Raw genomic sequence first — 23,863 nt, 5'->3', positions numbered from 1 at the left:
TGATGGCCTGACGCCGCGGCTTGAAGATCGCGGAGAGCTGGGCCTTGCGCGAGAGGAAGATGGTGGAGTCCGGTGAGGCGTATCTGGAGGTTTGTCTTGCCTTTTGCCCTTCTTTGGGGTTGGGGTGGACTCGGGAGAGAGGTTAGTTAGATGCAGATTTGTGTACAAGTCATATAATTCTGCTTTGTTCAACTTGCGTGAAGGTTGGACGTCGGATTTGGTCAGCGCTTGCCTCAGACTCGACACGGTCCACTTTCCTATTGGTGGAATCGTTGGCCTGGCCGAGCGATAGGAGGACGCCGGGGAGTCGACTGGGGTTCTCGCCGGAGATGGCGAGGGTAGGCCTAGGCGTCTTGGGAGGCGAGTGGCTGCTCGAGCCGAACCGCGTCCGCGAGATGGGGCCTGGGGCTCGATTGAGGTGCTACTCCGAGGAGGAGTGGTCTTAGGGCCGGCTGGTTGCGGCGATGGGACCGGAGGAGAGTTGGATTCATCTTCAGACGAGGAGGTTTGTTTTTGCGACATGGTTGTAGACGAGCGAACCAAGATTCTGATAACCGTCAATGGATAGAGGTAAGTCAGCTGTATTTATATCATGGTGTTGATTAACTTGAGTGCGCGCCACCTGTGTTAATTAGGCTAAGTATCTGACGCACTCCTCCCGAACCTTGTTAATAAAACATCATTTATCAGAGGTGGTGAGGCTATCAGCGATGTGTGCGGTCATGAGTGGATATGGTTACCTGAGGTGGGTGATTTGCTCCTCTCTAGGTCCAAAGATACCTGATTATCAGAAAGCTCCGTAAGACCTGCCATGGAGGAATATGGAAGGCACAGTAAGAGGAAGCAGATGACAATAATCACCGGGTTCCATTACCACCAAACACATTTGCATGCATCAAAACACCAGGACAAACAATGTGGTTTGAGACAATATCATGATCCTGGAGCGATGCAAGGAAGATGTATAGACATCTTCATAACATACACAACATCTTCTGACAAGCTACTACTAAATATATTGTAGAAACTTAATTTATATATATATTTGATATATATATATATATATATATATATATATATATATATAGCCATGACATGGCTGTTCTACTCCTGTCTGCTGTGAATGTGAGCTTTTCAACCACAGTAGTAACACTGGTTATATTAACTCCAGAATCAAGCATGTGCACCATCACCACCAACAATTCCATGCACGTGTGTGTGTATGCAGGAGAGAGAAAAATTGCATCGATGTTACTCAAGGCACGACGGTAAAAACATGCACTGCACTGCAAAAATATCAATAATTTTACAAGTTTGTGTGCGAACTAAAGTTCTTCTGCAAAGTACAAGCTTAACAAATCTTGATGATAAAAAAGTAATAACAATAACTTTATTATATAGAGGAATGCAGTGAAAGCCTCATTTTCACAAATGAGATAAATTCATTGGCAGAGTATGTTTTTGTATGTGATATTGAATTTTTGGGCCATTATGATTATCAGATAAATGTCAGATTAAAAAAAAAAAAAAAAAAAGTCACAAGTCACCTAAAACGTTTTTTGAAAAGCTTCTCTTTTTTTAGCAATGTTGACTTAAATTGACTTTTATTAGTATGAAAAATATATTTTTTTTTCCCACACACACACACACAAAAAAAAATCCTAATTTTTTGTTTAAATTGAAAAGTCATGTCATTTTGCATGATTTTATTTGTTAGTATTCCTTTTCATACAGTGTGAGAACATGGTCATGTTTGATGACCTTTGGCACAAATCAATAAAACACTTAAGCAAGGAGACAATCAAAGATTGTAATTGGATGTTTTGATGTATGCAAATTCCGAACATGTGAATATGATATTCCGTAACAATTAATTGTATTACTATAAATAATTATATATTGTATTGTGTGTAGTACGGTATGGTAATTCTACCTTTGGTAAACTTCATCAAAACAAAAAATTTTGATAAATGACATCCTATTGTCTGTGCTTTGCCTCCTTGCTGTTGGGCTTCCACCATCGGCGTTTCACTGGAGACATGACTTACTCTGGTAGGAAGTACGGATCCGTTTCTTTGAATCGGAATGAAAGTTAGACAGGCCGCGCATGCAAAAGTCTGCAACAGCGCCCCCATGCCCCAGCACCGCCACCCACGAGATGAGACATGGAGTGAGGGAGGAAAAGAGGAGGAGAGAAGAACAAAACAGGCTCAGAGTGACAAAACGCGTGTGTCTGCAATCCGAGCAAGACCCAGTGTACTGAGGAAGAAAATGAAGGAATGAAAATAGGAAAATGAAGCCTAACCTTTTGTAATTTTTAGATCTACCAAAAACAACAAAAATAAGGCAGAAAACAGAATAGAAGGAAAAACCTTTTGGGATTAACAGCCACTGCAGAAGGTGGCACTGAAATTGTACAAACAAACCAACAAAACAAACATAAATATTAACATAAATAGAAATGCCTTCTCTTCTGTGTCTATCTAAAAGTGTATATGTGAAGATGTATTGCATGTATATGCATGAGTATTAGGTATGGACTCATTTTGCTGATGGATTCCCTGTCTAAACCGAGTGTGAGTATCTGATAGCAGGTGGATCACATGAGCTTCGCTGTCTTCATACCCATTGGAAGTTGCCGCATCACAATGTTGCATTTGTTGATTGTAAGGTAAGCATTTTAGTTTTATTGTGTCGCTGTACACACAGTGCTAACTGCAGCACTGCTGATACAGTGGGGTCCAAAATCTGAGACCAGACTGGGTTTCAAAATGTATTTCAAACCTGGAGATAAACAGAAAGTTTTTGGATTTTAAAATCTGAAACAAAGAATTTTTATAATAAAACATAAACTAATTTTTTTCTTTGACTCATGTGGGTGTACATGATTTGAAACATAATTACACTACCATTCAAAAGTTTGAGGTCAGTGAGATTTTGTAAATGTATTTATTTAGCAAGGGTGCATTAAATTGCTCAACACAGAACAAAGAAATCTATCTCAAATAAATGCTTTTAAAAAAATCCTATTCATCAAAGAATCATGACAAATGTATCACTTTTCCACAAAAATATTAAGCAGCACAAATGTTTTCAACATTGATAATATTAAGAAATGTTTTCTGAATGATTTCTGAAGGATCATGTGACACTGAAAATTGGAGTAATTGCTATAATTCAGCTTTGACATCACAATAATTAATTGTATTTTAAAATATATTAAAAAAAACAGCTATTTTTAAACTGTAATAATCATTCACAATATTAGTTTCCACTGTATGGTGATGTGGATGTGGATTTTCATTTAAATTTCGATTATGCTGACAATATAATTTGAAAAAACTGCATTCAAAATGTCAAAATAGAAACGTTTTGACCAGTGGTCTCAGACGTATGGATCCCACCATATACAATGAGAAAGACTAAACATAATCAATGATAGAATAAAAACTGAGTGGGACTGCTGCCCCTTTCAGGCCATCAGTTTAGAAAACAGAGAGAGAGTGTTCAAAACAGTCTCTTTATACACACTGGCCTGAGTGTGTGGGTGAGCGTTAAGACGTTCACTCTCTTTTTTAAGAGCTTACATAAGCTACGGATCAAAATCACTCTTCGACCGCACCAAACGACCTTTCTGCCCACCTCTGCATCTCCATGTCGGCTCAAAGCCTCTCGGTTTCTAAAGATACGGCTGGATGAACAAGAGGAGGGAGAGCGACCACTTTGAAGTGAGGAGCCAGCATGGCGCCTCCCTGCAGCTTCTTTTTGATGATGCTCTATGAAAACAGATCTTCATCTTTAGCTTTCACTTATGACATCTCCTTTCTCTGGATGGTCCGTGTGAGTGTGTATGTGCGTAAGCAGTCGGGGTAGGAGGATAGAGGAGAGCAGGTGGAGTGAGATCTGTCCTGGATTAGTAACAGCGAGTCCGTATGGCAGGTTACGCTGTGTTCTCTGTTAGGTGTCGTGCTCAGGCAAAGACCAACAGCAACAGAGATACAGCAGACGACATGCAGAGAAGGCAACCATGAATGCAGTCTGTCCCATGCAGTTAAAGAGAGGGACTGTGTATGTGTGTTAAATAGAAGAGAGACAGAATATTTACAGGCAAGGACAGAAGACAGACAGCTTGAAATCTGCAACGTTTGTTTTTGATAGCTGAAATGCTGAGCATGTTTGCAGATGCATGCCAGTGATGTGTGTGTGTTCACAGCTGATATTTATTTTACAGCTGTTACAAAGAAACACACTGCATTTGAACATTCGTGGGATTCTGAGACACATGGTGCATGTGTACCTGATGTGGACTGCCGGTTTTTGCGAGGAGAGCGTGTTAGTCGCTGGAAAGGGTCTGCAGATCCATACAGCTCCAGGGTGCTCATACACAGCAAAATGGTCTTCTGCAGGTAGTCCACAATTGCCAAACCATTGCAGTTACCTAGAGCCAACCTGCACAAACACACACACACTCACTGATCATACACAACTATGTTTCGTATTAAAATTGTCGGTTATACAAAAACCCATCATAAAGTCCTGTTATGACTAACAATATTTCTATCAATTGCAATTATGACTAAATATAATAAAATTATTGAATGTATCACACAGCTTTCCTCAGTGTATATACCCCTTGCAGAATCTTTGAAATGTTTATAATTATTTATTATTATTATTTTTTTTAAAAGTGTGATTTTTTATTTTTATTTATTTTTTAGTACTGGCCTAATGAAACATTTGACAAAACAGATGTGCATACAGATCACAAAACTAAACTGAATATACACAAATTATCGGGTTCAAAATGATATTAAATTTCAAAGGTCAAAACAGCATAAATTCTTAATATATTAAAAATCAAAATAAGATAAATAAAAAGCAAAATACGTATATATTTTTGGGGTAAATGTTTTAAAAGAAATTCATACTTTTAGTTAGCCAGAAACATAACATTGATCAAAAGTGACAGCAAAGGCATTTACATTGTTACAATACAATAAATAAATAAATCTATTTCAAATTAATGCTTTTCTTTTGAACTTTATATGCATCAAATAATGTATCATGGTTGCCACAAAAATATTAACCAGCATAACTGTTTTCAACATTGATGATAATGTTTCTTGAACACCACATTTTTATTTATGACACATATATACATTGTAATTATATTTAACAGTATCAATGTGTTTACAGTATTTTTGACCAAATAAACACATAAATATATTTTATGCTGTCTAGAATGCTAAACATCCAGCAGGTTCTAAAAGGGGTATGTAAACTTATGATTTCAGTTGCAAGAGACTGATTTTAAAATGTTCCATTAGTCACTGGTAAATCCCACACCCCTGGGTCCAGTTATGAACAAACAAATCACAAGACACACACACATGCGGCCTGAATGACACCGAGTGTGCTGTGACATTTAATCTGCTGGACTGAATTCAAGGCAATTCAATGTCTTTCTGACCATTGTAGCCAGACATCACCATGGCAACCTTTGCTCGTAATAACGCTTTAGTAATGTTGCACATGGTTGCGACTGAATCAAAACAGGATGACAACAAGGGAAAGATCCAAAAGAAGGCCAAATTATAATTAGGTTTCACCACTTTAATCAAAAATCAAACACCCTGCGTGCTGGAATATAAACAGCTGGACACATGGCTTTGGAGTTTTGAAGATGACAAATCAGTTACATTAAATATGGGAGGACCAATGTTTGATAACCATACTCATATACCATGGTAAATAAGTCCAAACAAGTCCACAAATCCTTGGTATTACCATAATATATTTGAATGCAATACTATAGTATTTTTGTGCAAGGGAAACTATTCTAGAGATTCTATTGGCTGAAAAAAATGGATGACATAAAAAAATTAGAGACCACTTACAGTCCGTAGGCGGAGTTTAAATCCAAGCTGGTGATTTGTTGTGGCGGCTCTCCATCGACCCATAATAACTGAACCACCAGCTCAGCCTGGTATCCAGGAGGCATTCGGATCATACGATCTTTAACCCTGTGAGGTAAGTATTCAAATTCAGTTTATTGTGGAATCTAATTTGATTGTTACACTTTTATTTAATCTAATATTTTCTATATAGCATTATCTAGTAAGCAAGCTAATAATGTCTTGTCAAGTCCTACGTAAGAAAACATAAATATTGAGAAATTTCTGTATAGTCTCACTTGAGGCAAGGGATGCTGTCCCGCACGCTGTCCGGTGTGTTGCTGCGGGGACTGGGAGGCTGAGGTTGGGGCGAGTGACCGCTGGGGTCCGAAAAATATGGAGTGTTCTCTGTATCCGACGGAGAGATGACGTCCTCCATCTCACACTGCAACCGCACCTCTAGGGACTATACACACACATACAACACAAAGTTAATCCATCAAATCCATAGCATGTACTCAAACTTTTAAAGGATCGCTTTAAAGGAATAGTTCACTCAAAATGACTTTCTTTCTTCTGCTAAACACAAAAGACGATATAAGTGTATTTTGTCCATTCACATTTATATTTACATTTATTCTTTAGCAGACGCTTTTATGCAAAGCGACTTACAATTGAGGAACACAACAAGCGATTCATCATAACGAGGCAAATAAACACAGGAAGTGCTCGTAATACAACGTTTCAGACATTGTTCAGAATAGTACAAGCTAGACAGGGGAGATTAAGGAAATTGTATTTTATTTTAGGATGCAGTTAAATGTTGACGGAAGAGATGAGTTTTCAGCTGTTGATTTTCAGTTTGAAAATCGTCAGGGATTCAGCATTCCGGATGGGGGTGGGAAGATCATTCCACCAGTCAGGAACGGTGAACGAAAATGTTCTGGAAAGTGATTTTGTGCCTCTCTGTGATGGTACCATGAGGCATCGCGCACTTGTAGATCTCAGGCTTCTGGAGGGGATGTAGATTCGTAAGAGTGAGTGGAAGAAGGAGGGTGCTGAGCCTGTGGCTGTTCTATATGCAAGCATCAATGTCTTGAACTTGATGCGAGCCGCAACCAGTAGCCAGTGCAGGGAGATAAAGAGAGGTGTGACGTGGGCCCTTTTGGGCTTGTTGAAGACCAGTCGTGCTGCTTCAATCTGAATCATTTGTAGAGGTTTGATTGCGCATGATGTAAGTAAAAGTTAATAAAAACAAAATTCAATAAAAGTCAACGATGTCCACTGTTGTTTTGAAACCCATTGACCTTAATTGTATGGACACAATATTCTTCAAAATATCTACTTTTGTTTTCCACAGAAGACAGAAAGGCCATACAGGTTTGGAAGTGCGAGTGAGTAAATGTTGATAGAATTCTTGGGTGAACTATCACTTTAAGAGCACACTTGTTTTCTCAACTCACCGTGATGGTGGTGTTGGCGTCATGTTTGCTGAAGCGGTACAGGATGACGTGGGCGCTGATGCCGACTACACAAAAGATACGGCTCTGCGGGCACCAGCTGATCATCTGAACAGCGTAGGGGTCTTCCTCCACAAGCTCAGCGCTGCGTCCCACATCTCCACTCTTAGGCTTCTCAAACACCTTTGACGTCTTGAGCTTATACAACATCTGCAGTGTGACTGACAGAGATGGAGGTTATCACCACATCACATCTTATTACATACTGAATGTGATGAACAACGTATTTAAACAGAAACAGTGCTTTAAAGGAAATATTCTGTGTTTATTACAAGTTAAGCTCAATTGACTACACTTAACAGTGGCATAATGATGTTTACCACTGGATTAGTGTCTACTTTAAGAAAATAAATAAATAAATATATATATATATATATGTTACTGTTAGCCTAGCCTGGTCACACCAAAAGCAATAAAATTAAGAATAAATTAATTATTAATAATTTAATAATTGTTCTAATTCTACAAGAATAACTGACGTCATCAGAGAAGGAACACAAATTTTCAGATTTTCATTAAAAATTACCAAGACAAACTTTTTTTTTTCTGTATTAACTTGCACAGATTAATTTTCACCTACAGACTAGCAATAACAAAGTAAAGTGTCAATTTTGATTTCATGCAGATTTCAAACAGCTTTACATCTGAAATAACAAAACGTTTTAAAACAAGAATTCAAGTAAACTTAACATTTCTAATTTTAAATTCTTAAATTTACTTCCACTGTAAGTTCCTCACCATTTTTTTAATAGAAAACAAGGAATAAATCAATTATTTTTGTGGTAATCAACATTATGCCACAAATGCTGTTGGGTGAGCTTAACTTGCACTGAACCCAGAATATTCCTTTAAGTAATGCCCATGGTTGTGAAACCAGCACATATTTGGTATTTGAATGTCCACTTTGGTCATATATTGTTTGGTCTGAGTAGTAAAGAATTAAATGAGAAATGAGGAATCATATGGCAAAGCATCAATGGAGGTTGTTCATCCAAAACGAGGCAGTGGTAAGAAAGAGTGAGACGGAAACAGCATGAGGCTGAAAGGGGGAACAAGCTTGTCAAAGCGTAGACACTTACTCGCTGTGGCATCCCAAAACTTTATTGATCCGTCTGCATGTCTGAGGGGGACAACAAAGAGGAAGGACAAAAAGCGATCGTATGAGCAACTGAATGTGTGCGTTACACAGCTTAAGAGAAAGCAAGCGATGACAGCTATGGAAACAGGAGGGAAAAAGAGGCAGAGAGAACAACACGCAGGGTCAATAGTGCTATTGAATTAAAGCGGAGAAGTGCAATACATTTACCAATGAGAGCCAAGCAGAAGGGCACATTTTAGACATCACTGACTTCAAGTGAAAACAAACGGAATCAATGCATGCTTCGGAACAAAAACAAAATCAATCCAGAGTTTTCAAGCAAATAAAAATACTATAAATGACCTCCACATGTGGGCGGAAAGTTTAACTTTTTTGAGGCAGGGTCATGAAACTATTTTAGGTAGGCAGCATCACCTATAGTGTGGGCTGTTTTTTGTTTTTTTAATACCTGCACAACAACCCTTCTGAAGATACTTAAGTCCAAGACAAACTTTATGCTTTCAAATTCTTTTATTATTTTTTTTTTAAACTAATAATACAATTGTTTTACTAATTTCATTCATAAGAAGCATTTTACTAATTTTATTCACAAGAAGACTTTAGATTACATAAACATAGGAAATCATAACAACATCATGTGACATGGTGTAAATGATACTGTAATATACATGACAAAAATCCGTCTGTGATACATGTATGTTGGACACTGTTGGTAGATCCATGAAATAGACTAGAAAAAGCGTGGAAAGTTAGTTTAAAAGTTAGTTTAAGAGAGTGTATTTTGTAAAAGTTCACAGGGTCAAAGGTGCACATATTTGAAGAAACACCCATTAATGTATTATATCTAAACATCATTCAGTGGAGAACTGGCAATTCAGTGACATTCAGTTTTCATTCCCAATATGTTTCCTTGTACCTGTCAATACTGCTATGAGTATTGACAGGTACAAGGATAAATGCGATAAATGCACAAACATCCAAGTGAGAAAATGAAGTGTGTTGCTCTGGGACAGCTGCGTCATCCACGTATTCAGTTTTGTACAAAAAATCACACATTTTACTCAACCTGACGTTTATATGAAATGCTAAAAAAGCTATCTAATTCTTCCAATGCCTGAGCCAAATTCATGTAAATATAATATGTAATGAACAGAAAATCGCACATTGGTTTGTTAAATAACATACATTAAAGTTCAAAATCTATTTAAAATAAATTGTTCTTTTGAACTTTTTTTTTCATCAAAGAATCCTAAACAAAATATATCAAGTTTTCCACAAAAATATTAAGCAGCACAACTTTTTGTTTTCCTCATTGATAATAATAATTAAAAAAAAAGTTTCTTCAGCACCAAATCAGCATTTTAGAATGAATTCTGAATGATCATGTGAAGACCAAAGTAATGGCTTAAAATTCTGCTTTGCCATCACAGGAACAAATTACATTTTAAAATATATTCAAATAGAAAGCAGTTACTTTAAATTTCACAATATGACTGTTTTCTTATTTTATTTTTAATTTTAATTTTTTACTGTATTTTGGACCTTGGTAAGTTTTTGAACTTCATTCAAAAACATTTAAACATTTTACCAACCCCAAACTTGAACACGAACTTGCATGAAGCTTCAAGCATATAATACCGTAAAGCTTTTTACAGTATTATAAAGCTTTTAGCAACAGTTGAAGGTTGATAACATAAAGCGCACACAAATTCACTTACCCTGTGATGATAATCTCTGGATATGTCTGTGAACCGACTGTCCATGTGCCACCACTGACCGGCCACTCCTGAACACAAACACACAAACAGATAAAAACTGTTTCTAAAACACTCAACTGCCATGAAAAATAGATGATAAGTTACACTGACTAAGCATTTCAAATGAAAGGCTGCAATTTGGGTCATCGAGAAACTCCAGAAAGTTTTTAGATTAGCTAAGAACTTTGACAAACCTTGTGGCTGTAGCCGGTCTTTTTGTGTTTAGCTCCTATGGAGTAAAGCATGGGTATGATGTCGGGGGGACAGTTGGCAAAGTAAGCCGTGCACGTGACTGGAGACTCATGGATGTCCATGGGGTAGGGGTTCTCAAAGATAGGAAAACTACAGGAGAGAGACTTCTAAATAAATAACAGGCATTTATAAAACAGACGATTTTGACTCAACTCCGACTGCAAGAGTCACATTCAAATTTTCATAAAATAGCCTATATACACACACACACATCTGTGACCGTACATCAACTGAACTCTGTATTAAAGTGCATTATGTTGCTACAGGTGACCATAAACAGGGGGTCTCCATTCTTACTGTAAGTGAGAGCGACCTGAATGGATAAAAGGGCTAGAAGACTACATGTTTGAAACACTTAAGAATGAGCATTATTATGATAAAAAAAACAAGGCTATTTATAGAATGTGCTCTGTGGGCGACTCTAAGTGGGCTACCAGGTACTGATACCCACGGGTACTTGTATTGATGCCACTGGCCTACATTTATGCAACTGAATGATATTATCCATCAGAAGAATTAATAATAATTAAGAATGTAATAATAATGATGATAATGATAATAATAATAAATTGTAAGTGCTAGTGTTATTTTTATTCTTAATAAATGTAAGTGTTAGTGTCTTTATCATATTGCAATTGTTGATACAACAGTAATAAGCTCAAGGTTGTGTGTGATTTTACCATGTTTTTAAGAGTGCCTGTAGTAAAATCATTGCAACATACAGTACATTGCAGCCTTTAGTGGCTCATTGCTTTTACTATATAATATAACCTTATTTAACTATATAACATTTTTAAAGAAGGTAAAACTAAACTAAAGTACACTTTAAAAATCAAGTTTAAATGTATGGATGACTGTTTGGTTCTGAGAGGGTTTGGGTGCAGCAGTTTGTTTGTTCTTTCGCTGTGCCCTTGTGAAGAAATGGCCTTAAAGCAAAGAAAACATCTGATGTCAAACTGACAAAGTCTCTATGGCAGGAGTAATACTTAAAAGAGTGACGAACGGCCAGTTGGTGTGTGTGTGTGTGAGTGTCAGGCTGACCTTAGCTCTGGTTCTTTATAATGATTCATTTGATGGATGTTTATGAGTGGCAAATCCAATGATATTTACTCTTAACAAATAAATACACACACACACACACATACACACACACTCAGATTTAAACCCTTTTCCACAAAGCATCTACAAAAGTAACACACACAATTTACTGGGTGTTGAGCGATGTTGCCTCTGGTGGAAGTACTAATGTGAGGTGCTGTTGGAGTGCATCACATTGAGTAACATCATTCAGCCACACACACATGGCATAACGTGTGTGAGTATGACAGCGGAAAGAGAAATAGATACTGAAGAAGAGATTGCTCACTTGCTCTGGGTTAGATCGACCACAACAAAATCTTTTTCCAGCAGAACCACCACCGCATACGGCTCTTGGACCTCTGTCAACAAAAACACAACATCTCAACCAATAACCATCTATGAACTCAAAACAAGGTGAGCACAAAAACATAGATTTATGGATATTATTTCATTTAAAGGAGACATATGAAACTACAACATTGGACCCCTTTGCAATTTCATTGCATGGACAAAATACTTTTTCAAATACAAAATAATTTTCCAAACATTTTGAAGATTAATATATTATGAATATTTATGTTGCACAGAACAAAGTCATACAGGTTTGGAGTGACATGAGGGTGAATACATGATGACCAAATTTTCATTTTTGGGTGGTACATCCCCCCCCAAAAAACATTTCTGTGTTTATTTGAGCAGAAATGTTCAAATAATGAGTAGTGTTTGTCTGACCAGTAGAAGATTGATTTAGTGTTCAAATAAAAAATCCATTATTCTCTTTTCATGAAAACCATAGGTCATGAAGATGCAGGGCCACGTACTGTGCTGTATATGCACTGGTAAGAATGAACGAACAAGCAGAGAGTTGAGAGGGAGAAAGGGAAAAATGGGTAACAGTTGATATCTTCACATTTGCTGGATGTTTGCCGTCTCTTTTTTACATTCTGGGTAACAAATTTTGTGCATGTGTGTACATGTGCATGACAGGGCTTTGTCTGTTTCTGCTTTTCTCAAGAGAAAAAGACAGATATAGAGATACACCCCTTGACTGAACAGAGCCGAAGCTGTCACTTCTCAAACCATTCAGAATCAATTCGCATCACGCCTTACTGATGTCAGATTCACAAATTAATTGCTCCTTTCAGTTGGTTGTTTCTGAAGATTTTATGTAATTGATTCACAATGCATTTACACTACCATTCAAATGTTTGGTTAGATGAGATTTTTTTTCTGTCTTTTATACTTACCAAGGCTGAATGTATTTGATCAAAAATTCAGTAATATTATGCAATTTTACAATTTAAAAATACCTGTTGTCTGTTTAAATGTGTTTTAAAATGTAATTTACTCCCATAATAGCAAAGCTGTTTTTTTTTCTTATTTCTTATTAATATCAATACTGAAAATAGTTGCTTAATATTTTTCTGGAAACCATGCTACCCTTTTCAGAATTCAATGATGAATAGAAAGTTCAAAAGAAATGTAAATCTTCTATAACATTACACATTTATTTAATGTCACCATTGATCAATTTAATGCCTCCTTAAGTATTAATTTATTTTTTTTAAATCTTACTGACACCAAAATTTTGAGTTGTACTTGATAAAATCTTGTACTTGATAAAATCACTGAATTGTAAGGGAGAATTGTAAGTGATAAAACAATCAGTTGAGGAACATGTTAGAACCATAAGATAAAAAAAGGTAACACTTTACAATAAGGTTCATTTTAATTAACTAACATTAACAAACATTAATAAATACTGTAATAAATGTATTGTTCATTGTTCATTCGTGTAAGTTAGTATGTTAACTAACATTAACTAATGGAACCTTATTGTAAAGTGTTACCAAAAAAATCATGTAATATTGTCTTTATTTTTATTATTATTATTTTCATGTAGCACAAATACAACCAGGATCTTATTTAAAGTGACGACATCAAACTGAAACAAATATATAAAAATAGATTAAATACCAATACAACACCCTAATTTGTCAAACTTAATAATACAGAAAATTTTATAATTATTTAACTAAATAAATATTTAATTTCAAAATAAGAAAGACTTCAAATGTAGAACATGCACTTCTTGGAACTCTCCTTTAGTGATGATTCAAATGAATCAGTTGTTTTGAACTGAACCATTATGAACTGTCTGAACAAATTAACTGATTCACTTAAAATTAATCTCCTCTCCACTCTCTGTTAATGATTGGGTCTACAATGAGAAAAAGAACGAAAACTTGATTTCACTCAATCCAATTAAATGTCCCACCAAAAACAACACTAATGATATGGAAGAGAGCAGGAGACAGGACTGACCTCTGTTCAGTACACTCACCGTTGAGATAGGGCGTCTCACAGAGCACTAGGAAGTCCACTATTGGATAGTCCATCTCTAACACTGTGATGGCTTTGCCATGCATGATGGTTAGGGTGGGTCTACGGCCTGCCTTATCATATGAAAGACCCCCGGAGAAGACAACAAATGCTTCACTACTGGAAGACGGAAAATAAAAAAAAAGAGTGTTAAATGAAAAACCATAGTTGTCTGTCTGATATCATGTCAAGAACCAAAAGATTCTGTCTTATTGGAAAGCGAGTTTTATGCCATACAAAACAACCTCGCTTTGACGTTAAATGTCCCTTCAATACATTGATACTATAGGAATGCATGGTTTCAATTTAAAATGCCCCTATTATGCCATTTCGAATATTGCCTTTCATGCAGTGTGTAATGTAGCTGCATGTGAATGAAAATTATCTGCAAAGTTGTAAACTTTGATATTGTAAAGATATTGTCTCCCAAAAGAAAGAATTGGCTCTGAACAGCTGAAACGAGTCGTCAGTAATTCGAATACCACTTCCGTGACGGCTATACGTTTTGGGGTGACATATTTGCATAATGCCTGCCTATTTTCTACGTTGGCCGGCCGTAATTAACTTGACTCACTGTAGTTTGTTTGTGTGGTTAACATCATGTTGAGAAGACGCTGTGTCCTACACTGTGAAAGTAAATTTGTTTTATTTTCACATCCAAAAGATGAGGCTGCAAAGAATCAGTGGTTAAAATTCTTTTTTTTTTCACTGTACCACAGCAGTACAATCCCAATCTTTTTTTGTGTTCCCGTCATTTTACTGATGACTGCTTCTCTAATCTCGGGGAGTTCAATGCAGGATTCACAAAACGATTGCTCTTGAAAAATGGCTCAGTAGCCAGTTTATTTGGACCGGCTGGCTCCACTGAATCATAACCTGTAAGCATGATAAATAATAGATGTTTATATTTTCTATTGAGCGTTCAAAATATGGATCTATGGTGTATCGTTTCTAACACTCACTGTACGTGGTAGACCAATCACAACAGACTGGGCCATCTGACCAATCAGAGCAGAGTAGGCTCATGGTAAGGAGGGGTTTAGAGAGACTAAATCTTAGAACTGCTTCAAACAAATCGTTTGAGAATCACTGGAAAATAAGGTGATATTAAATGCATATTTTGAGAAAACTAAAGCGATTTTTGACCTTGCATGCATGTAAACCTGTTGTAGGAGACTCCCAAAACAACATTAGGAACCTTAAAAATGGCATAATAGGGACACTTTAAAGTCTTCCTCACAACCCTGAAATACTCTCTATGTAAATAGGAGAAAACAAAAGGAGGAAAACAATATTACAGCCAAGGTAATCTAAAATATAATTAAAACTGAGGTGGTCACTCATGACCACTTATCTGAACACAGCATAGGGGAAAAAAGGCACAAAAAAAAAAAGCAATGAAAGATGGAAGTTTCTTCAAATTATGTTTTGCTGCTCATCTCCCACGTAAAACAGGCTTCATAAAAACAGGCAGTAAACTTTAATTGTTTTGTGACAAGATAAAACAGCAGTAATGGATCTCGAGTGGAACTTGGACACATCTGTCGCAAGCAAATAGGAGGATTAAATGCATCCACAACACTCAAGACTGCATTTCCCAAAACTGATCAGCTGTTTATAGGTATGTTTGGGATTTTTGTGTGTTCTCTTACCTGTTTCTGGAGGTCTTGTATTCGACCTTGAGAATGGGTTTACATGACTCTTTTCTACCATCTCTCTGAGTCTTGCCTGAAAAAAAAAACAAAGAGACAAAATAGCAAGTTCTCATATTTTCACCTGAACCTTTCTTACATTTATGTCCAGAACTTTCTGATTAAGAAACCACTTTTCCCAGTGTGAGCGTGTTCATCTTTATATAACCACTGAACTCAAGGCCAGGACCCCAAACATAGCGGCAAAGATTGAGAGTGAATCACTTATTCCTGTCAAATCAAACTTGCACACACACACACACACACACACACACACTGTGAACCCACACACTGAATCATCCTCCATAATGAACACACCTGGTGTGTTTGCCGACTACGTCAGAATCAGATTTCACTAATAGATGGTGAGTCATGGCTGAAAGGGTCTTTAACTGTGTGTGTGGGTTTACTTAGCTATACTTTGGGGTCAAATTTAGCTCCAGAAGTTAGTAGTGAAAAATTTAAGGGGGTCTGAATACTTTCCGTACCCACTGTATATATGTTTTTTTTTATTGTACAATTGAAAATATTTTAAAGATTCGTTTGGGTGTGGGTTAAGGTTAGTCTGGTGTAAATATAAATAGCTTTATATGAAAACAATAAAAGGCTATGTCCTAATTTAGAGTATAAGGATGATATTCCCGCAATATTTTTTCCTTTAAATTAAATTAAGTTGAAAAAAAAAAAAGTTTTGCACTAATTATTATTAATATGTGAAAAAATTATATACATTATGCGTGTACTCACCATGAGGGAAGGTGACTTGAAAAGGTTTGGCTGTGTTTCTCAGGTTCCACATGCTCAGACTGCCGTCAGAATGACTGCACATGAACTGCCGCCCCTCATGATGCCAACTTACTGAGTGAATAGCCTGACAGAGAGACACCAGAAGAGAAGCGATCAGGACTGCATCAGTAAACATTTTAAATGATGACCAGATCATAAAACAGTTCATTTGTTTCATAATGTTAATTTGTTTGGCCATTTTTGTGCCACAATGCAGCAGAGGATAGGAAATGAGGAAGAAAAGAGAATGAACGTGACCCAGCTATTGCAAGCTGGATTTGAACTGGCATAGGCACCATAGCTCAATGTGTCAAGGCAGCTTTGACTAGGTAAGATCAGAGTAATAATTGCTATATATAAACAAGAAGAATTAATGTAAATTGTAATAAAATATCACACTATTGCTGTATTAGCGTATTTTCGATAAATGCAACTTTGGTGAATCTAAGAGAACAATAAATAAATAAATAAAACAAGCAAGGGGAAAGAAGACAGAGAGGATGAGAGAAAACAAAAAAAATCAGAGATGCTGTCACATGTGTGCATCGTCAATTTGGCTCCGGAAATTAGAGAAATCAGAGAACTGAAGACATGACTAATAGTTCCTGCTTGTGAAAGACTCTCTCTCTCTCTCTCTCTCTCTCTCTCTCTCAGACCTTCATCCATCTGAGAGTCAATAATCCGATATCAGTAATTACTCCACCATCAAAGCAGCCTGATTTCCACTCATCTACTCAATAATGTCACACAGTAAATGATATCAGTGAAATGATATCAGCGTCAAGATTTATTTGATGTTTGTTAGTAGCGTGTATGAAAACAGTTTAAAGTGTTTGATGCTGATGTTCTATATTATTCAAAAAGGCACACCATGAAATCAGATGAAATTGAATCTAAAGGTGGTTAGTCAAACATGATAGTGGTTGTTCTGTGTTCAGTCTATTTGTAGAAATTAATGCGGGGTAAAGGGTTTTGTGCCTTTCCAAATCTATTCCTATTTCTTTCAACACTAACAATCTCATCCATTTGTGTCGTGCTTCTCATTCCATCCTGTCTTTTTGCTCCCAGTTTCTCTCTTCTTCCCTCTCTCTCTCGCTCAAAGTCCTTTCTATTAAAAGTATGTTTTTTTTGTGCATACCAGACGGGCATCTAAAGCAGCAATTAGCAGACCCCTAGACATTTCCATTTACCCACTCTGACAAACGCTTGCAGAGCGATGGTGCCTCTGTACAGGCGGCGCTGACAGATGATCAGAGGGCGCAGTCAACGAATTGAAACCCGCAGTAAAGGGTTGGAAGGAGAAAATGGCGAGTTTTTGGAAGGTTTTGTGTGTGCTGCTGTAAGCCAAGGGGCGCTGTGATTGAAACATGTTTTAGAAGAATGAATGCGAGCAGCTGGCTGCAGGACGCAGTTCCCCTTTCAGAAGAAAGATAAAGTTGTGTGCCAAGCAGTGATTATGCTAAACACATCCACATGGCACAAGGAGGGAAATTAAATCAGAAAAGTGACTTGTGTTCAGTGTTGTTGTAAATCAGCAACAGTGTGGGAAAAAAAATGAGCAGATGAGCCAAGTTTTTCGTACCAAAAGTAAATTTACTTGGACAATGGAGAGCGAGAAAGACGTCATAGCCTAGTTTTTTTGCTCGTTCTCCAATTTATTTTTGTTTGTCTTGTTTTTGGCTGAGGGCTGGATTATAACAAGATGATAAAACCAGAACTTTCAGGTCAGCAATGCTCGCACACACATAGAGACTGTGCACCCACACAGAGACAAAAAACAAAGGTATAATATTTCGCAAAATGCTCCTCTCTAGACTTAATTTCTCTAGAGAACTAACGAGCTGTGGACACTGACGACCTGCTGAGGTAAATTAAAAGCTACGTGACATTTTATTTCCATGCTGTATTGTTGATGTCTTTCCACATATATATATATATATATATATATATACTGTATATATATATACTGTATAGTGCCCCCAAACTGTTAAAAAATGGTGTATATATTATAATATATAAGTAGCTTTATGCAAAAAATGCATGTTACCTTTGTAAGGAAGTGTAAATGACAAACATTTAAGACTCACCTCATCATAGTGTATCCTGAAGTCAGTTCTTTTGGCCCTCAGGTCCCACATTACTATTGTACCACTCTCAAAACCTATCAGCAACTGAGGAACACACACAGGAGAGAGAGAGAGAGAGAGAGAGAGAGAGAGAGAGAGAGAGAGAGAGAGATACAAGAGTCTATAAATCTCAACAGAACGGCAATAAATAGTGGAAGCAGAGGTAAGAGTGTGTGTTACAAAATTCAAACGCCTTTTGGCTGTTTTGGTTCAGAACAAAACAGACACACCGGTGATTGGGCACATTTATTATTTAACTGTACATGATGGAGCAAGCGCTGATCAAAACAGTACCATTCTTCATCCTGGGAATCTTCTCTCTGTCACAGATGTTGGGCAAAAATTCTGAATTTAAGCACTGGCTCCCATTCAGATCATGTGGGTGGATTTGAACTGAACTGGCCACACACTTCAGGAAGTTGAATTGGAATTTGAATTGGAATGAAAGGAAAAGAAATGTACTAAACTGCTATTTCATCACATTTTAACAGTTATTCCTTTAATTCAAATTCAAATTAAATAGACATTGGACTGTCATTACCTTTGTCTGTGCTACATGATATTTTCTGTTTTGTCTTCTTTTCCAAACCATTATTGGTCCCTTAAACCCGTCCGTATAAGTTCCCATAATGCATCTAACCTGCTGTGACCACAACAGCATGTAACCACAGCAATCCTGCCTGATTATTTTCCTGGAAGATGACCTCACGGTACCCACTACAAAATGCCATGCCTCCTGCTGGAGATAGTTACCCAAAAATGAACATTTCATCACTCACCTCCATGTTATTCTACCCTGTATATAACGTTCTTTATTCCAGGAAACACAAAAGAAAATGTTAGGCAGAATGTCCAAGCTGTTCTTTTCCATACAAAACTGGATGACAATTGGATGGTGAATTATACTGTCAAGCTCCAAAAGACCTACTGAAGACTTAAAATACAGTGCATGAAAACTTGGAAGTATAAATCACTATGCATTTCCATTGTGCATAAAATAACAATTCAGACTTTCTGCCTAACATCTCAACATACAGCGTTGAAACAAAATGAAGGTAAGTACATGATGACAATTTTTTTTTTTTTTTTGGCTGAACTATTCCTTTAAATGAATGTGAATGTGTGTGTTTGTGAGAGTGAGAGAGATGTTTTTAGTATGCATCCTCAATACAAGATGTTAACACCAGTAGTTGGGGTGAACATCAGGTCACATAACAAGTGTATGCGTGCGTGTGTGTGTATCCTGATGAGTGTTAATGAATCAGAACTGTGCCAACGCATGCAAAGTACCTTTTATAACGAACTCCAGCAGTCACACTAAGGAATATTTATTTATTTATTTTATTCATAGCGGTAAAGCTATTTGTGCTCAATAGTTCTTATCTTTCTAAAATGTTTTGAGCTCTTGATTCTAGTGAAAAATGAGAAAAAGGAGAAATGCATTCCTCACCTTTCCCTCATCTTTTGGACTGTCACTCAGATGAACAACGGGACCTGGATGTGTCTTTGTTGATCTGGGGAAAAGAGAAAAAGAAAAATTCCTTCAAAAGATAACAGGACGATGGAAATGACACATTCTCTGTGCTTGCGGGTTATAGTTCATGTCTGTTAGCTCTGAGGTAATCTATAGGCATACATACTCATAAAAGCTGACAAAATAAACGTTCAACAGATACACACATATAAAAAGTATTTCTCTTTGTGGTTTAGCAATGTGTCTTAAGCTAACTTATATTGGCTGATTCTAAAATTGATGAGATCCTTTGGATACGCTGAGCACAAACATCCTGTTTCAACAGGAAATACATCAAGGCTGAAACATTATGTCCATCACATCATTCCATGGGGGAATAATAATACTGAAGTCAATGCACTAATGATCATGTCTCTGGTTTTGCAGTAATCTATTCATTTTAGCCATAACAGAAAATTGTTGTATAGCAACATTAAACTGAACAAAAAATGTAATCAATTAATAGATTAAATTAAGAAGAAGACGACTTTTGTCAGACAACAGGTTAATGGTAAATGCTAGAAATGTCTGAAATGTCCAAAATTGGACACATCAAGGTCTTCTTTTCAGCAGTATTTCAAAGGCAAAGAGCGACAGGTCAGAAAATGTGCTCTGACAGCCTCCAGTGAAATGACTTCCCTGGTATTGTGTGAGGATGTGCCAAGTACAAGAGAGATAGAAAAATAGTAAAGTGAAGGTGAGAGTGAGGAGGATACAAAAGAGTTTTATACAGACACACACACACACACACACACACACACACACACACACGCACGTCATTCCCATTCAGACCGACCCCCAGTGGGACTAAAATGTGGCCCTGGACTTTCTGGCACACAACGGCCCATCACATCTGGTCTTCAACACTCCATACCATAACACACTCCACACACAAATAACAATGATACACTTTTTATGATGCATTTTTAGCACCACTAACATCAAAAATATAACATAATACAAAAACTTTATGCTAAATAAATCAGCTTCTTTTAGACCTGACAAAGACGTAATCAAAATGAAATGGTTGCAGTTCATGAGCCCTGGTGTTTCCATGCATGAACTGTGTTCAGATTGACAGGGTCCCTACACAGTGTTCATTGCTCCCTATTCCCTGAGCACAGGAAATCCGCTGAAGTTTACTTTACTTCAGAATATTCATTTACGGATTTGCGCTACACCACGATCTGCAACGTCTTCACACACAGACAAAACTGTAACTGTAACTGAAATGTGAAGTGTGACATAATATACCTCTGTAAATAAATACAATTTAAATTCACGTCTCGCACACTTTAATGCCCTCTGAATGGAACATATATGCTCCCTTCAAACTGGAATCATGGTGGGATATCCTGTGAAGTTCACTTTGCAGGGCACTTATGGTCGAATAGAACAAACATCTGAAGTGATAAGAGATACATACTAAATGTGCAGAGCGGGGGGTCGCGAGGACTAGAATTGAGAACCACTGTTCTAAAATAACACACTTGGAGTCATCTTGAATGAATGAATGAATGATGCATTTATATAGCGCTTTATTGTGTATTGTTGTACACCCAAAGTGCTTTACAATCATGTGGGGGGGTCTCTCCTCAACCACCACCAGTGTGCAGCATCCACTTGGATGATGCGACGGCAGCACAGGACAACGGCACCAGTGCGCTCACCACACACATTAGCTACAGGTGGAGAGGAGAGAGAGAGATAGAGCCAATCAAGTGGTAGGGAATTATTAGGAGGCCATGATTGACAAAGGCCAGGGGGGCAATTTGGTCAGGACACCGGGGTTACACCCCTACTCTTTTATGAGAAGTGCCATGGGATTTTTAATGACCACAGAGAGATCTTGTCCAAAAGACAAAAATAAAATTGTTTTAAAAAAAAAATATTTTTCTTTTTTTTTTTTTTACATTTAAGATGTGACTTTGTCCTAAATATGAATTAAATTTAAAACTATTACTGTAGAACAAAAGTTAAAAAGTTGCTTATTAAAGGTGTTCATCTAGCTGCACCTTCCACACATCATTTGCTTTATAGGCCTACTAGAGATTCTGTCATTGTCTACGCACCCTCACTGTCACTCAAAAACTTCACAGATCCCACGGACTTCATGGAGTTATTATTAAAATGTCAAAGCTGCTCTTTTTCATACAACAAGAATACAGTACATGGTGATTTGTCAAGTTCAAGTTGCAATTGTGCTTGGATTATTAAAAAAATTATATATTAGGTTGGGATTTGAACTTTGGAACACTAAATGAAAACTGTACCATGCGACTGACATGTTTCACACATATATTGAATTTAAGACACATATATACGTCTTTTCTCGCCTAGGGCACCAAGTAAAGCAGGACTGCCACTGTGCCTCCTAAATAAGTGCCTTCTCCAGAGATGCTTGGCCGACAAAAACCAAAATATCCCATAATGCCTCCAGCCATATAGTTATATATATAATTCTAGCACCATAGCAGAAAAGAAACTCATTTAGCCAACTAATCAATCGCTATGTAGAAGAAAATAAATATAAAAAAAAAATGAATGGCCATGAGAAACAGAGTCATCACATGACCCCTGCAGAAAGCATAAGATACATTTGTCAACTCATCACACTTGTATCAGTGCTGCTGAGGCTTCAAGAGATTCGGTTACCTTGAGCAAAATAAGGTAACAAGAGGACAAGTGCACAAGCTAGTATGTGACCTAAATTTTATGCCCGCTCCACTCTTGTAATGTAAACTCATACCAAGGAGGTTTATAAAACTTTACATTCCCATTCCCATGGCAGTTCCAATTATTCTTAGCTGTTAAAAAAGAAAGAAAATCAGAATAGACAGCTACTTTTAAATGGCCATCAAAGGAGAAAGAAGCACCCCGCACCCCAACATGATGTGGCTAAATGAACCACACTAACCAGCCAAACTATGAACTCTTTCGAATCCCTAGATCAAATGCTAAAAAAGCACCATGCTTGTCAACTAAAATGCATGATTTTCTTAGAAAATTCAGCTGCCTGGGCTCAAAGCAAAACAAAGTCTGGTAGAATCTTTTGAAGTGCTACTTTCATGTTGAAAGCAAAAATGCAGCTGTGATTCTTTTCATTAATTATTAGACTTGAATTTTGTTGCAGCTCTTTTTGAAAAAAAAAACAAAACGAGATTTTGTCGACCATGATTCTTCATTTTAAAATTAAGCAATGAAGAGGTATTCAGCAAATGAAATCATGGTGTCAGTGCAGATATCAAATGAGGTGTATATAAGGTGCATATACAGCACATCTAATCTAGCAGGCAGTTTTTCAGTGCTGTTTTATCACATCGGCTCACAGCACAAATACCTTCTCAAACACCTCATTCACTTCAGTAGTCCTTCAGCTGAAGTCCCTTTGTCTACTGCTTGTTTCTCACACAGGCTGCTTCGATCCACACCAGTTCTCATAATCGACTGACCTTCAACTCCACCAGACGATGGCCTGTCCATCATAATAACTCCATTTCTGCAATGGCTCTTTTCTTGACTCAGTGCTTTATCCTCTTGTAAAGCCTCCTCTTCATAATTCTTCATTTTATACCAGTAAGATTTAGAGCTCTGTAAAAATGACTTTATTTATTTATTTATTTTATAATAATTTATTATAACTTATATATTTATATTATTATAATTTATATTAAAGGGGTCATATGATGCTATTTTAAAGATCATTATTTTGTGTATTTGGTGTAACAGAATATGTTGACATGCTTTAATGTTCAAAAAACAC

General features: G+C 36.9%; 1 protein-coding gene across 5 annotated transcripts in view; it reads right to left on the bottom strand.

Annotated features, from left to right (window-relative positions):
- LOC107675353 (syntaxin-binding protein 5-like) overlaps positions 1-23,863 on the bottom strand; it is a 164,212-nt gene that overhangs the window by 31,222 nt on the left and 109,127 nt on the right. For 4 of the 5 annotated variants that reach the window (XM_016469651.1, XM_016469653.1, XM_016469652.1 and 1 more), the window contains exons 6-20: positions 20,038-20,101; positions 18,549-18,632; positions 16,423-16,546; positions 15,637-15,712; positions 13,947-14,104; positions 11,889-11,961; positions 10,465-10,612; positions 10,232-10,299; positions 8,494-8,534; positions 7,358-7,575; positions 6,194-6,360; positions 5,898-6,023; positions 4,298-4,449; positions 2,049-2,117; positions 741-806 (exon numbers count right to left, since the gene is read on the bottom strand). In XM_016469651.1, the coding sequence (XP_016325137.1) occupies positions 741-806; positions 2,049-2,117; positions 4,298-4,449; positions 5,898-6,023; positions 6,194-6,360; positions 7,358-7,575; positions 8,494-8,534; positions 10,232-10,299; positions 10,465-10,612; positions 11,889-11,961; positions 13,947-14,104; positions 15,637-15,712; positions 16,423-16,546; positions 18,549-18,632; positions 20,038-20,101 (1,634 nt within the window). The remainder of the gene's footprint in view (positions 1-740; positions 807-2,048; positions 2,118-4,297; positions 4,450-5,897; positions 6,024-6,193; positions 6,361-7,357; positions 7,576-8,493; positions 8,535-10,231; positions 10,300-10,464; positions 10,613-11,888; positions 11,962-13,946; positions 14,105-15,636; positions 15,713-16,422; positions 16,547-18,548; positions 18,633-20,037; positions 20,102-23,863) is intronic. The other variant, XM_016469655.1, reaches the window with a different exon arrangement.

The sequence above is a fragment of the Sinocyclocheilus anshuiensis genome, unplaced genomic scaffold (assembly GCF_001515605.1).
Source record: "Sinocyclocheilus anshuiensis isolate Anshui unplaced genomic scaffold, SAMN03320099.WGS_v1.1 scaffold656, whole genome shotgun sequence".
Lineage (NCBI taxonomy): Eukaryota > Metazoa > Chordata > Actinopteri > Cypriniformes > Cyprinidae > Sinocyclocheilus > Sinocyclocheilus anshuiensis.
This window is presented reverse-complemented; position numbering and strand designations above follow the sequence as displayed.